The following is a 15,335-nucleotide window of genomic DNA, read 5'->3' as shown; positions in this document are numbered from 1 at the left end:
CTACCTTATATGGTGAGCACTGTATTTCAGTACAGTAGAATCTTGCCAAGCATTCCCGGGTCGCGGGAGGAGAGAGTGTGTGAGAGGGTGACTCTGTCTGTGGGAGTGTGTGCGTTAGTTTGTGTGTGTGACTAAGTGAGTGTTTGCATGCGTCTGACAGAGGGGGAGTTTCTGAAAGAGAGGAAAGAAAGTTGAAGAGAGAAGCAAAGAGAGGCAAGAACGAGACAGGGAGAGAGAGAGACCCAGCAAATGGAGGGATTTTACTTGTCGATGTTTAAACTGGACTGAAAGTAAGTAGTTCTGTACTTTATTAAGACTTTGGGACGTTACGTGAGATTGCCCGCAATGGTTTTCTGTCTCTCAGGAGTTAAGTTTGTCTGTGTGGATCATGCTAAGGTAAACAGACCGTTTTCTTATGTACGGTAGTATGCGGCGTGGTTTGTCAGACTCAAACATCATAATTTCACATTTTTTGCGGACATTGGTAAAATACAGAATGGTAGGAGAAAGCCAGAGGATCTTAAGAGCTTTAAAGTTTAGCGATCCTCCCCTCTTCTCCACTTTTTGTCCGTCTCTTCACTACCTCTGCCCTCCCTCCCCCTCATGTCTCTGGGTTTCCTCTTGGTGGTGTGTCCGTGGTTGGGGCAATGATGAGGAATGTTGTTGTTGTGACTTAGAGGGATTCAGAGTGGCTCAGACAGTAGCGCACACACACACACACACACACACACACACACACACACACACACACACACACACACATATATATACTGTATACAATAACAAGTATGTACACATATGCAAGCATGCGCAACACAGACAGATGTGTGGCAGATTACATTGTTGAGACTTTGGTAGCTCTGCCGCAGGTAGACATACAATTTTTGTCAAGCAGAAGGCTGAGGAACGTGTTGTTGCTGTTAATGTGGATGTTGTGGCTAATAATATCAACAATAACATTGCTCTCTATGTGTATGATTGTATATGTGTGCGAATTCAGGTGCAAATCGCTGTCCATTTATGTGTGTAGCCTATGATCTAGGATCTGCCCTACAGACAGGATTACATGCTTGGCTGCATCTGTGCTGACAGGTTAAGCCTTTATTACATGAGGGCTTCTCTGTATGTTCCTACTGTGTTATGACCACATTTCAACCCCTCTGAGCAAAAGTTTGACACAACTTTAGCAGAGTTAAGACACCTTCCACATAACGAAATTCTAAGCTAAGCTAAAATGAATCACTTCTACCACTGTCACAGACAAGATTCCTTATTGCACCAGTAATTGAATGTCTCATTAACCTTCTCTAAAAATTTATGCATTTCTACTCTTTTCAAGTAACTAATTATCAGGCTTCTGTCTATCAGACATTGAAGTATAGACTAAACTAAACCAGTGTCCACCGGTATGTGAACCACAGACCAGAGCTAATAAGCGGGGCGAACAGCATGTCGAAGCTGCTGGTTGTGGAGTCAGTAATAAGCGTCTAGTTATTTTCTTTGTTGTTGTGTCCAGAGGTACACGTGTCAACACAAGCCTGTCCTTGTTTTTCTACACTCCAGCTGCATTAGCTCCGGCTTACAACCCTGACCTCTTCATTTCTGTAGGAAAGACATACAGCTATAACATTTAATAACACACTCCTGCCCCAATAGTCTCATTCTCTCACTCACACTCTCTTTCTTGCTTGCTCACTTCCTAGTCATTGTTTCTTACATTGTGACTGCATTGGCTCTGTTTGCCTCTGGTATATTAGAAGCAGGCCTCAACACAAGAGAGTGGATGTGGGTATGATTCAGATCGACCGGCAAGCAACACCACGCATAACACAATTCAGCAGCTACATGCATTAGCATTTCCTGTCCTCTGTAAAAAAAAAGATTTTAAAAATGAAAGTTACACAGATAACAGGAGATACAATTGGTCACTGGAAGAATATGTTTGCATGTGATATATTGTGCTGAGGAAGCTAAACATAGGTCCTGGATGTGCCTTGTGGTCACTGCATACGTGATTACACAGTGTGGTGTATGCTCAGGAATGAATGTGTTCTTTATGTATGTAAATGTACAATGTGATAAATGCTAAGTATTCTCTTAAGGTCAACACATTTTAACACAGCAGTGAGTGTGGTTTGCAAGTTTAGCAACAAAAGTTCTTAGTTGTGTTTGGAAAAAACAAAAAGTGACTGCAACAATTAACCTGAAAATGTCCCTTTTTCATACATATTCTAATATATATATTTCATTTGTCCTATAAATGCTAATGCAGGACATGCATACACTATGGATCACAACTAGATTCACCAGTAGCTGTATATACTGTATACAGATGGATGTCAAATTTAAGGAAAAGCCAACAAGTAAGGTGATGGCCAGCCTCAAAGCTCCATGGTAGCTCCATAGGTTTTATATCTACATTTTAGATTTTTCTCTGAACTCTCCTGGAGGGATAAAAAACATTCCTCCAAAAGATATTTTGTGGTTTGATGATGACGATGGAATGTGCTTCTCCTTTAGTCCAAAATCTCCCTCAGGTGTTAAACTGAGTTGAGTTCTGGTAACTGGAAAGGTCATGGCATATGATTCACACCATCCTCATACTCATCAAACACCTCAGTGATCCGCTGCGGCCTAAATGGAAGCATCAGCATTCGTTATGTTTCTTCACTCACTGATGAGGTTATTCCTTAAATTTGTCACTTGTCTGTATGTAGAAATCAGCCTGCGAGCTGAGTACGCTGACAATTTTCATCACATTCACACAGACAACATAAATGTGAGCCAATGAGCCACTCATTAAACCTTAAGGCCACCCATTATCCTCACTGTCCGTTGACATCACCACATCCTCAATACACACACATGCACACACAAAGATGCAGTGTTGCACACAGGCAGATATTCACCACAGCTTAAGAATACTCACTGTCAAGACACACAGAGGTCTGTGAGTTTGTATAGGTTTGTGTTTGTGTGTCTTTCAGTGAGCATCCATGTGTGCTAGACAAGAGATCTCATTGTCTCCAGAGGTTTGCTCTCAGAGGAATCAATGGGCATTGTTTGTTGTGCGTTCCTGACCTAAGACTCACTTTCAGTACCACATTATTTAATCCCATGACAAACCATTCAGATAAACTAGTAGTTGAGAGGAGATGACGACTTGGTGATGATGATGATGATGATGACGATAAGGTGGTCGATAACAATCCCAACTGTGGTGAGGATACTGATACAAAGATACAGAGATTTTATTTCAGCCTGATCCTGTGGAGCATAGCAGTCCATGTGAGCAGCATTTCATCAATAACCTCTATTCATAACAAACCAAGCTCATAAATAAAGTATAAATAAACAGTGTTTTCATCGTTTATTTTTAATGCTTTCTGCTGTTGCCCCTTATTCTCCTTTTATACAGACCTAACTGGGTACGATCTCTCAGCCAATATGAAAGGTCTCAAACAGCAGTTTACTCAGGGATGCATGCGATATAGGAGAGCTATGGTGGATAAAGCAGCAGTTCTCCATCTTGTTCTCTGTATGTCTGTGTCAGTGTCAAGAAGATCAAGAGATGGAGAGGAGAACATGCTCACGTGTCCGTATATGCACTAGTGTGTATGTGTGTATGTAAAGGTCAGTGAGGGCACTATTGACATGCTATATTCTGAGCACATGGAGAAGCAGCAGCAGTAGCAGCGAGGCCTGGGGTGTTGCATTTCCTACAGTGTCCTCCACTGTGATGACCTGTCTCAGCACACTGTCACCCTCCACCTCTGTCAATATGCTGAAACCACTCCTTTTACTGAACAGCAGCAAACCAAAAGAAAAGAACGCCTCTTTCTCTGCAGTCAAAAGCTAAAAAGTAAAGCTCTGGCTAGAAGCTATGGTTTGTTAGTTAGATTTGCCATAGCAGATAACAGCAACATAACAAGTCAGATATCTGCATTTTGCTTCAGCTTTATCTCAATTCATGCTGCATCAACCTCAGAGTTTCATTTCTTATGCAGTAATTGTGCAGAACACTAATTCATTACCTGTAGTGTCAAGCTGTGCTAAGCTAGACTAATAATGTTGCCACTCATGTAGATCTTTTCAGGAAGTCTTATCATAAACTATGAACCACTCCCTCTTTCTTGTCATCTCATTGTTTCTCTAGCGGTTAGTCACAAGGACAGCTTCAAGACCAGCCCAGATTAGCAACTAGCGTGTTCGTTTGATTGCACTTAACTATGCCGTCAGTTGAGACATGCCTTCATAACAAAAAAAAGCTCTCTGTGTTCAAGAATACCTCATAATGTGTGAGCACCATCAATCACAGTCCACTGTGCAAATCACTGGCAGGTTTTATGCATAGTTTGTGCTTTCGTTGGAGGTAGAGGGCAGATTTCAACAGCGTCTTTGACTCATTGAGAGCAGATTTGTTTTGTGACTCATAAGCAAGGGAAAGTAAAAGAGGGGCAAGCTTGCTTTTCATGTCAGAAATTGTTTGTGCTGTTGAGGCATATGCTGGTGTCACATGACCATGAGCTGATGGCGATGTGCTGATATTGTAGACATACTTCCTCTTCTCCCAGCCATGTAATGTCTCTACCACGTGTCCTAAAGGGTGATAGGAAGAACACGGTCTTTCTGGCGCGCTCTCCCGCCATCTTCCCTTCCTCCAGTGTGGTTGACCTTGCACCAGCTTGCAAGACCTTGGAGTCTGAGGGAGTGCTGCAGAGGATGCTGAAAGAGAGCGCCGGCTAGACAGTCACAATGAGGGGACAAAAGTAGAGGGATAGATGGAGTTGGCGAGGGGTGGAAGGAATAGGAAGACCAAGGGAGTCAAGGATCCACTGCTTAAAACAGTATGAACGCTGTGGTTCGAGTAGCGGAGTAGATCATATTATACAGTCACCTATCGGAAATGGATGCCTTCGTGACTCACAGCAGCAACAGTTAGAGTGGAATTAGATCGAGGGAGTGGCATACTGACAAGAAAGACCATCCAGATGAAGAAATCAATAGGGGAAGGATGTCCATGTCCAGACATGATGGATCATAATGAGCGCTCATTATCACTTTGGCACTGTCTTACATCATACTACATCTTCACCCCCTCACAGATATGTGCTCGTCTGACTTTAATAGAAACCATAGAAACGGATTAGGCGGCCAGACAGAACACAGGGGGTGTCAGCTTTTTATGCATGAAGTCATCACATTCACTCATTTGATTGAAGACAGCCCCCAGTGCCTTCAATTAAAAAAAAAAAAAAATATCATAGATGTCTCTATACCTCCTCATTAGCTGGTGTCCAGATGTGGCTTAAGTTCTGTCTGTCCTCACCTGAACTCAGCTGGAGAAATAAGTACATGTGGCATCAACATTAAAAAATATTAAAAACACAGGTCTTGGGGCATACTGGGTTACTCAGAAAATTCAGACTCGGCTGAGTTGACATTTTCACAGCAATGAAGATGAAATGATGAATGCGCAAGTTCATGGGAATAGAAACATGCTCATAGTCATATAAACAAAAAATGACATGGCGCATGTTGGACCACCAGTTAAATTCCAAAACAAGACATCCAATCCAGTCGGTCTTAGTCAAAAATGTTTCTTGGCCCGAAAAAGCTATAAAACTGACAAGGAAACATTACGGCGTCTCACTAAAAAAATAGCAGCATTTAATAAAATGTTATTATCTGTCATTTGAAAATATTGAGTCTGGTACAAAAGAGAGGAGAAATAGATCTTTTCTGTTTGTGTTTTATTGAAGCTTTCAGTTATTTTGGTCTTCCTTCTGAATTGGGTGATATGGAAGATAATTTGCCACGTGGTTTTGTGTATGATATGGGCAGGGCGTTGGTTGTAGCGTTTGTATTATGATTATGCTTGCAATGCAAAGGTCATTTGTAGCTATCGTATCATTCTTGCTACCGCAGGGGTCATCCAAGGTGAACCAAAGCAGTTCCTCCTTCACTCTCTCTTTCTCTCTAAACATTTATCCATGTTGCTGGGTCATCATGACCTGGGCTGCACTGCTGCAGGGCTCTGATATAGCGTGTTGCAGTGTTGCAGTGCCGTAAAGTTAGTAGCAGTAGCATTGCTGAAGGTGCACATGCTGTTCTGGGAAAAGCGATTTCTCTACAAAGGGTGTGGTGAGTTACCCTGCCGGTGCGATAAGAGCAGAATGGGCCCCCAGGAGCCCAGTCATTCAAATTCCCCTAGCAAACACTGTACAATGGGTTCACCAAAATAGAAACCACTGGCAACACTACAACATTCTGAACAAAACAGAAAACTCTCCATAATCAGTCATCTCTTCTGCATGTGATAAATAGGTAATTTGGTGTATGAAAGTGAAATAATAAACATATGACAGCAGACAAGTTCAAACCTCGCTGTTATGATGGTGATATTTCTTATTTTGGATGCTTGAGTTCACTGTGAATAATGTTATCTAGGATCTTTTATGAAGGTTGTTTGAGAGAGAAATGTATCATCTGTGCATGGATGATCATTGGTTGTCATAGGAAAACATAAAGTGAGCAGAGTGATTAGTTCAGCCTGTGTCTTTCTCTTTTTCTCTTTCCCTAGCAGCAGGCAGGTCAGCCTCCTCTTTGCTCCTCCCCCTGCTCTCACCTGGCGCTCAGCCCAGAATGTTGCTGCAACTCTGCTAGCTCTCATTGGTCCCCACTCTCACACCGCTTCGCAAGAAGGGAAATGACTAACCTCTTCTCCCTCATGCCCTGCCTCGACTTCCCCCTTGCTTTCATTCTCTTCCTTTCTTTCACCTTTAAACACATATGCAATGGCCGGCTTTGCTGTACTCGACTGTAAGTGATACAGGATTTGATCTGATTTTCCTGCGTCGAACTGGTGGAAAGTTGTGAATGGCTGCTTTGTGCACTTCTGTCTGTGTGTGTGAGTGTGTGTTTCTGTGTGGCGTGGCGTGATGAGCGTGTGTGCACACCATGTGTGTTTAGAGCACAGGGCGGGTGAAAGTTTTATTTGTTTTAGCTGACAAACCCTGCATTTCTGACATTTTTACATATTCTTCATTGCCACAGCTGCATAGTTAAGCAGTGGCATGATTTTAAAAAATGCTGCAGGTCAGAACATCCTATGAAAGATAAACGAGAGGGAAAATAAACCTGAAAGTTTTCTTTGGATGTGTATCATCAGACTAATCTCTTGTCTCTCTGTCTTTTCCTCCTCTCTATCTATCTCTCTCTCTCTCTCTCTCTCTCTCTCTCTCTCCCCCCAGAGGAAGTGCCTTCGCTGATGTCTGCTGCAGCTTTGACCTGCTTCTACAGCTGAAGCTCCACCCTCCCCCCTGCCTCGCTCGCTTGCTGCCACAGTAACACAAGTACAAGGACAGCGACCACACCCTCCTCACAGCCTTCGCTCCGACCCGCTCGTCCATCCACTACCATCACCATCCACTCCTCACAGCCGGGCTCCAGCCTCAGCTCTCCTCACCAGACGGCCCAGCTGCCAACTGCTCTCCACCAGCTGACCAGCCTTACCACAGCAGCCCAAGACACCACAAGGCTCACGCAGCATCTCACACACCTTGCCTTTAACCTTCACCTTCAACCCTCTAAGCCTCCACTTGGTCCTCAGTGTCCTTAACCTTCCTGTAGCAGGCTACACCCAGACTATCACCTTTGTTGCCTGCTTCACTGCACCTAACCAGAGGTGTTTGCCACCTTGGCTTGTGAATATTGGTGATGAAACGGATCAGCAAGCAATAAACAGTGAGAGAGAAACGTCAAAGCCAAGAGTGGCAACTTAATTGTTAGGCCAAGTCGTCTCCTGGATATAATCACTTCCTCAGTGGTTAATCGATCAGGAAAATGACTCAGTAAAATTCACAGCGAAACGTCGTCCTGCAACATTTCACATTGGACAAGGAGCCTTCACAATCAATAGGAACTTGTTTTGAATGTTTCATTTCAACTTCACACACAAGTGTCACGGACAGTAACAACATCAATACATAAACATAAAAGAACTCAAAAGTTGTGGATTAAAACACTAGAGGTACTTTATTCACGCTTGAACAGATCTCAGTTCGGAATACTCTTTGCCAGCGTGTCGCCATGGCGATGAACATAGCACATATCCGTGACACAAAGTGGCTGACACTGGAGGTATGTAGGGAGTTCCAGAGAGGCACGTGCTCACGCTCCGACCAGGAGTGCAAGTTCGCTCATCCTGCCAAGAGCTGTCAGGTGGACAACGGACGGGTCATCGCTTGCTTCGACTCACTCAAGGTAAAAAAGGAGAAGTGGTGAACAGGAAGTCTGGAGGTCAGAGTCCAGACAGGCAGACAAACAAGAGATAGACCACTGATTAGAGACTGTATGAATATATAAAGTAACAAACTGGAAATAGCAGTAGTTTACAGTCCACATCATGGTAGATCGGACCATCTGGCCACGGCATGTGCTCTCTTTTGTCCCGCCCATTTCTGGTCGGGTGACTGCAACATGTGATCAAGGGCACAGAGAGGTGGGGGGGGAGTTTCAGCTCTTTAGTTTCAGGAAGCAGAAGTCAGGCGTTTGCAACACTGCACTGTGGAATTTTCTAGGACAGGCTGAAATGTTTGGGCCGGTGTTTACTGCATTTATTTCAAACAGGAGTCATTTAGTAGTCAGTCATATTTCCAACTGATTACACTGTATACCCACACAGTTGAATTTACTACATCAGCACAGACCCTCTGGAAGTGACAAACACTGCTGTGAGCCAGTTTTTGAATAGGAAAACACAGATGAATAGGATGTCACATGTACAAACTCATATGGATGCCCTGAGCACAACACATCTCAACAGCTAGAGAGGAGGGAGGCGATAGCGTCATCATGTAGTTCTCACTCAGTCAAACCACTTCCTGTGTTGAGGCCTAGGGGCAGTTAGAGGGGGTTTGTGTGTGTGTCTCTATATGAGTATGTATGTTAAAGAGTTAGTGAGTGAGGTGTCGGGGGCAGATCTGGGACACTGTATGCAGTAATTTTCCATTTTTAGGCAGCAACAGGAAAGCAAACACCTCTTTTTCTTTCTCTCTCCCTCGTTCCCCGTCTTTCACAATCTCTCTTTTTATCGCCACGCAAAATCTCTAGAGATGGGCGGACCTCAACCCTAAGTTTCCAGTACTGACACACATGCACGCGCACACACACAAACACACACAGGTTTGGCTGTGTGTGTGTGTGTGTGTGTTTTCACTTCTGTTTGTATTCTGCCCCTGCAGACATTGGTGACTCGTGGTCATTGGCAGTGTGTGAGCAGGGCAGGGTTAAGATGAGGACAGTGTGTGTGAGTCAACTCAGAGAACAGTGTTTATAGCCAGATGTGGACAGAGGAACATTGTCAGGCCCAAGCTGAACTCTTCCCAAGTTTCTTCACATTGTGCTAACACCAGTGCATGTTTGTGTGTGTGTATGTGTGTGTGTGAGAGTGTCAAAATAGTAGGCTAAATTAAATGATATATCTGTTGTATCTTCTTTTTTTTAATTGTAAAGATCTATACAGACCAAGTTGCCAGTTCAATTTTGTCTTACTGTACTTTTTTCTTACCAGCATTACAGGTGGGCTTTTCATTTTTATTTCTTCATAAAGAAATAGAAAATGTGGCTTAAGTATTGACTTGTTTACACGTTTAACAAAAGAGTACCTGCACACTGCTAACTTATTTCCAAATCTTCTTCAATTCCACATGGACGTGACAACGTTTCAACCACTGTGGGTCTTCTGCAGGACTTCTTGCTTGTTTAGAAGTTTAAAAATGCGTTATTGATTGGTTGTGATTCTTGCTGAGTCTGATCTTGTGTTAGCAAAGTCGTCATGTTCTAAGAAATTACTTTGGTGATGACAGTGTCATCATAACCAATAGACATGGTGGCCAAAACTACAAAAATAAAACCCAAGTTGTAAGAAATCAAAAATATCATTTAAACCTCTTCAGCTGCGATGTAAACGCTACAAAAACATGCACAGATGAATCACAAATGTTCTGACTATCTGGATGTCATGTCTCCCTCATTTCAAGACATTAACCGCATGTAGAGACATGTAGAGATACTGAGAAAGTAGTGGAGGTTTTATCTACAGGCGAAATACATATTCAATATGTGAGCATATGTTTAAATTGTCATTCACACTGAGGTAAAGGTCAGCTACTGGAAAGGAGTAGCTGGCAGATATATGAAGGCTTTTTGAAGGAACCAAGGGGCCTATTTTAGTAGTTTGGACTCATTTTCCTCTAGGACTTGTGTATTAATGGAGATGGGTGCCTTTTTTTAACCGTTCGCCCCATTTTTTCCACTGGTAATGAAAAACAGAGCAGGTCTCTGAAACCCACAGTGGAAACAGCAGGAGAGCGAAAGAGAGAGAAAAAGAGGATGGAGGAAATCAGAAGCGAAGGCTGTTGATTCGTTAGTGGCATGTATACACCAGAAGATAAGACCTAAACCACAAACATTTAAGCACAGACACATTCACCACATTGTTAAGGTTTTCCTGTTATGTCAAGCCACAAACACATCACCTGTCCTACTTCACTTTCACACAGGTCGAGTGTTTGAAATAGGACAATTTCTCAGTTTAGTTGCATTACATGAAGCCACGTCACTCCCCGGTACTCTGTCTTGCACCCCCTTCATATTCCCACGCACACTCATGCACCCTCCTGGACACATGTGCACACACTTTTCTGCCCATGAGAGAGGATCGACCTTCTTCTTGAGGAGTGTATAATCAGAACAGGTCTCACATGATCACCAGTGCATAGCTGAGCAGGTCACACCCAAACCCAGTCATTTCCCCAACAGCCACTCTCTCTCTCTCTCTCTCTCTCTCTCTGGCCTCCTTTTACCATGGTGCACGCGCACACACACACACACACACACATATTAAGGACACAGTTTCGCACATAAAAACATGTGTCCTGCACTAGACCACGCTTTAAGAGCCCATGTTGAGGGAATTAGAGCAGGGAATATATTTGTACCAGAAATAGCAAAAACAGTGAAATTGCAATTTTTCATTGGAAGATGTTCACGGCAGTAATCAGATATGAATATACCCTCAAGCAAGACAATCAATCAGAACCAAGTTTTCATCTAGGCCACAGAATTAAAACTGAGTTGTCGTGTGTGTGTGTGTGTGTGTGTGTGTGTGTGTGTGTGTGCACATTGGCTTTACACTTGGCCTTAACCCCAGAGTGCAGCCCTTTCTGTTGCCTGTGTATCTGGTTGGTGCAGCGCAGACAGCACAGCTATGTCAAAGTGAGGTAAATATTTGTAGAAGGATAATGGCCGCCTAGACTCCCTGATTTAAAGTCAGCTTTGTAACTTTGTCTATTAATGATTAACTACTGAGCAGAAAGGTTAGGTAAGATACGTGGATTCTAAGTCTTTATAAATGGCTCATATTTGCAGCTAAATATTTATATGCAAGCAAACAGATAAGTGAAGAGACAGGTGTGATGCAGAATGTGGCGCCTTTAATTGCATTGTATCTGATAAAAATACAGAAAGGAGAGTTTAAAATGCGTATGATATGTGGTGGAAGTAACCTGCTTTAACCCTCAGTAGTTGTGTTTTGTGTTTTCTACTTGCTCCACTAAACCATTCCTAATCAGATTGGGGTACAATAGTCAGCTCAGGTTGCAGAAGCAAGTGAACTAATGCCTGCCTCATTAGTTTATACTAGAAAGAGTCTGAAATAATATAGGTTTCTCACTAAATGAACTGTAACACGCTGCTCCACCCCACCCACACAGAGGTAATCTGCCAGCCTTTTTCAAGTACTGTACCATCCTACTTTGATTTAACGCAAGCCTATTCTAGTCCACATCTCCCTCACTCATTTTCCTCTCCTCTGTTGCTTGTTTTCATTCTCCTCCCATCTTGGTAGCTCCTTCTACTTGACTTCCCGCTCAGTCTGGTTTTTGCCTCATTTACTTTAGGCCACACCCATCCCTGGACAGGATGGTTCACATTACACCCTGGTAAAACCACACACATACACATACGTTGACCATAGACCGTATATATATAACATAGACGCATATGGTGCAAGTTTAGGGGCTGATATGACATTAACCACGACCTTATGTGAACCCACTAGCAGCAGCAAGTCCTTGTTTTCCCACAACACGGCCGTCCCTGTCATAAAAAAAAAGGAGTGGTAACCGTTTAACTATACACACAGTAACACACACAGTATAGACCTTGTACTTGGTCTACCTGCCAGCCTGACACACCCACTGTCATCATGTCTGAGTTGTAAGAAAAGGAGACAAAGTGTGCGCGCATGCACGTGTGTGTGTGTGTTATATCTGTGTTAGTGGTGCTGTTGCAGCGGGTTCCTTTGTGTTACTACTGGTCTGAGCCAAGATTACATTCCTGCAGAGCAGAGGGCGGGTAAATACCTCTTATTTATCTCTCTCTGCCTCTCTCTTTCTATCTCTCTCTCTGTCTCACTGTCTGTTTCTCTATCTGTCTTTCCTCTCGTTTTGCTGACCATATTTTGACAGCCTGTTTATATTCAGTGGCTCGATAGAACAGTCAGGTTAAACACACACAAACAGTGAGTGGTGGTTGGCCAGACACACATGTGCGGTAAATATTAGCCGCGTTGCTAGTCGACAGTGTTTTTTATGATTTTAAACAAATTATCCAGCCAATCTCTGGGCAGTAAAATCAACACATCATGCTCTGTGTGTGTTAGCATATGGGTTTGAGTTCAAAGGGCTAATGTGTATTTCACACTGCTGTCACACACCGCACAGTGCATTAAAAGACACACTGCACATGGCCACGTGTAGGCAACAGTTGATGAACTGCGATAAACCAGAACAACATGGCACAGTTTGGTGTGTTTGGAGAGTGTAACTTAGCTGAGCATATTTTTATTTTAGACTAATTTAAATCAATCAAATTCCTATGAGTGTAAATTATGAGATTATAATTATTAATTATACTAAGTATTAAACTATCTGCATTACGGAGGTTAAAACAGGCCAAAACTTCCTTCTTGGATTGTCAAAATAGATTTGTGCCACATTCAGACACAATCCAAATGCAGTGTTTAGCAGCCGCAGATGGGCATGTGGAATCCAAATCCACTCATAGACGTGTGATCCTCACACTGCTCGCTTCACTGGCTTCTTGCCAAAAATGACTAGCCTAAAGAAAACACTGAGAAGAAAAGGAAATAGGACACCTGTGCGCAGTGTTATAATATAAGAATCTGACCAAGTCAAATGTGTTTTCAGGATGAAGGATGAAGGTTTGTTTTCAGTAGCGCTTCGCTAATCTCCAGTGAGCGTACTGCAGTGATGCTATAATTCAGACAGACACCGTTTCCTGGATCCATATGGGCTTCTGTCCTCTGCAGTCGATGCATGGAATCTCCATCCTAATTGGATTTTTAATAGGATATATCTGTGGGTGCATCCACAATGAATACTTCTCACCTTTAAGTTAACAAGGCGAGGACTCAGTCATCCGTAAGATACAGCTTTTTTTTTTTTTTTTTTTTAAAGGGAGCTGCTTATATCACGGTGTCGCCCGTGTGGCCGTGCTCAGTCGTGTCTGAAGCTGATTAAAACGAGAAGGTTTCACTAGGTTTAAGCTGAGTCACACAGAGGGGGGTTTTATTTTAGAAAGCAGGGTCTTTAACATCTCTGTCTCCAGGTGTTGATCGGTCTATTCTTGTGTCTTTATGCTAGAGGGATTTATGTTTTGACCAGGCTAATCCTGGCCTACACACAGACACACACACACACTAAAATAAACATACACTGAGACTTTCTTTAGCTTGCTCTTTCTATGGTGCGTACATCCTTGTCAGATCAACGCGGCTGTGCTTTTTGTCTGTGAGCTTATGTGACGGAAGATTAGCGACAACAGCCTGTCTTTTCTTCTCAGTGTCAGCCGTCCCTGTCCCCCCATCACACTGGGTCCCTTTATAACACCACTGATACAATGATTACTTCTCTAGCCTCACGCTTTCTCTCTCTCTCTCTTTCTCTCCATCTCAGCATACAGACATACCATAAAACCTCATATCATAGCCTGAGGGTTTGTTTGCTTCACTACTACAAATACTGAGATATCGAAGCCAAGATTGCAGTGTTACATAATCTAAAACTCTAAATCAGTAAGCAGACACATAAATGTCAATGGGCACTTGATGATGTCACTTGGTTTGTATCAGTGAATTTATGTCGAGGTGTTTATTATACACAGATGTTTATTGGCTGTAGTGTGTAGATTTTCCAGCAGCTATTTAAGACAGGATATGACAACAGAGCAAGCGTTGTCATTTACTGGAAGTTTTACACTGTGAAACTAAAGCTTTTTATAACCACACGTACTGTAAAAAAGAATCAGCCCTCATCTATATTTCCTTAAACACATCATTCAGACCAACTTTGCATAGGCTTAGCTACAGTATCACCTTTTAAATGTTTGTGACATAGGAATTTGAAGCTAAACGTTATGCTGCTTAAGTTATGGTCCTGCTGCACCAACTCTGACAACTCGGGCATTTAAATTAGCTCTATTGGAACATTTAACCAGGCTGTGAAAGCTATCAAAAGTGCTATTAAATCAAAATTCCAACTTCAGCCTTAATTTTGTTGTTTTGGCCATTATCTGATAAAATTGTACTTGCCAAAGTAATTTCTGATATTTGGGAACGTGGCAACTTCAACTTCAAGTACAATAAAAATTATCGTTAGTTGCAGCCCTACTGTATTATCTAAACCACCTTATTTGGTGGTGGAACTAAAAGTGAGTGCAACAAAAATGTTGGTAACAAGCTTGCAACCATTTCTGTCATAAGCACTTTTAACCCCTGTTCTACCAGAAAATGTATAAACCTACTGACATATTTGGAAATGTTGGATAAATGTGTGCAAAATGATACACTGCAATACATGCATGACATCTAGAATACATGTATGCCCATTTCATGAAATGACACTGCATTAGAAAACACGCGGCTCTATTTTCCCTTCGTCTTTATGCACATTTTTTTGTGTGTGTGTGTGTGTGTGTGTCAGCGCCTGTTTCATAATTTCCTGGCTCCAAATGAATATGTTTGCACTGAGGTGGGAGGAGAGACGCAGCTCAGGCGGTGTTTATGCTGATTAACCGGCACAGTGCAATTTTGGTGCTAACTTTGGCACTTTGGCATTGCGTTTGCATTAACACCTGCTCTGACAACCTCTTATCACAGATGCAGGGCCATTTTTTGTGGCTTTAGTTGGCAGAGGTGCATGCACAGGTGCACAGTTTTCAGGAGAATAGAGCCCATGGAGTCTTGGGTT

The 15,335-nt window shown here is 42.7% G+C and overlaps 1 protein-coding gene across 25 annotated transcripts in view; it reads left to right on the top strand.

The window, feature by feature from the left end:
- LOC122993349 (muscleblind-like protein 1) overlaps positions 1 to 15,335 on the top strand; it is a 45,778-nt gene that overhangs the window by 7,888 nt on the left and 22,555 nt on the right. For 4 of the 25 annotated variants that reach the window (XM_044367460.1, XM_044367447.1, XM_044367456.1 and 1 more), the window contains exons 1-2: positions 70 to 290; positions 7,254 to 8,265. In XM_044367460.1, the coding sequence (XP_044223395.1) occupies positions 8,092 to 8,265 (174 nt within the window). In that variant the 5' untranslated portion in view covers positions 70 to 290; positions 7,254 to 8,091. Of the gene's footprint in view, positions 1 to 62; positions 291 to 6,801; positions 6,823 to 7,253; positions 8,266 to 15,335 lie in introns of those variants that run through there. The other 21 variants (XM_044367439.1, XM_044367438.1, XM_044367437.1 and 18 more) reach the window with 13 other exon arrangements.

This window comes from Thunnus albacares, chromosome 12, assembly GCF_914725855.1.
Source record: "Thunnus albacares chromosome 12, fThuAlb1.1, whole genome shotgun sequence".
NCBI classification, from domain to species: Eukaryota; Metazoa; Chordata; class Actinopteri; order Scombriformes; family Scombridae; genus Thunnus; species Thunnus albacares.
This window is presented reverse-complemented; position numbering and strand designations above follow the sequence as displayed.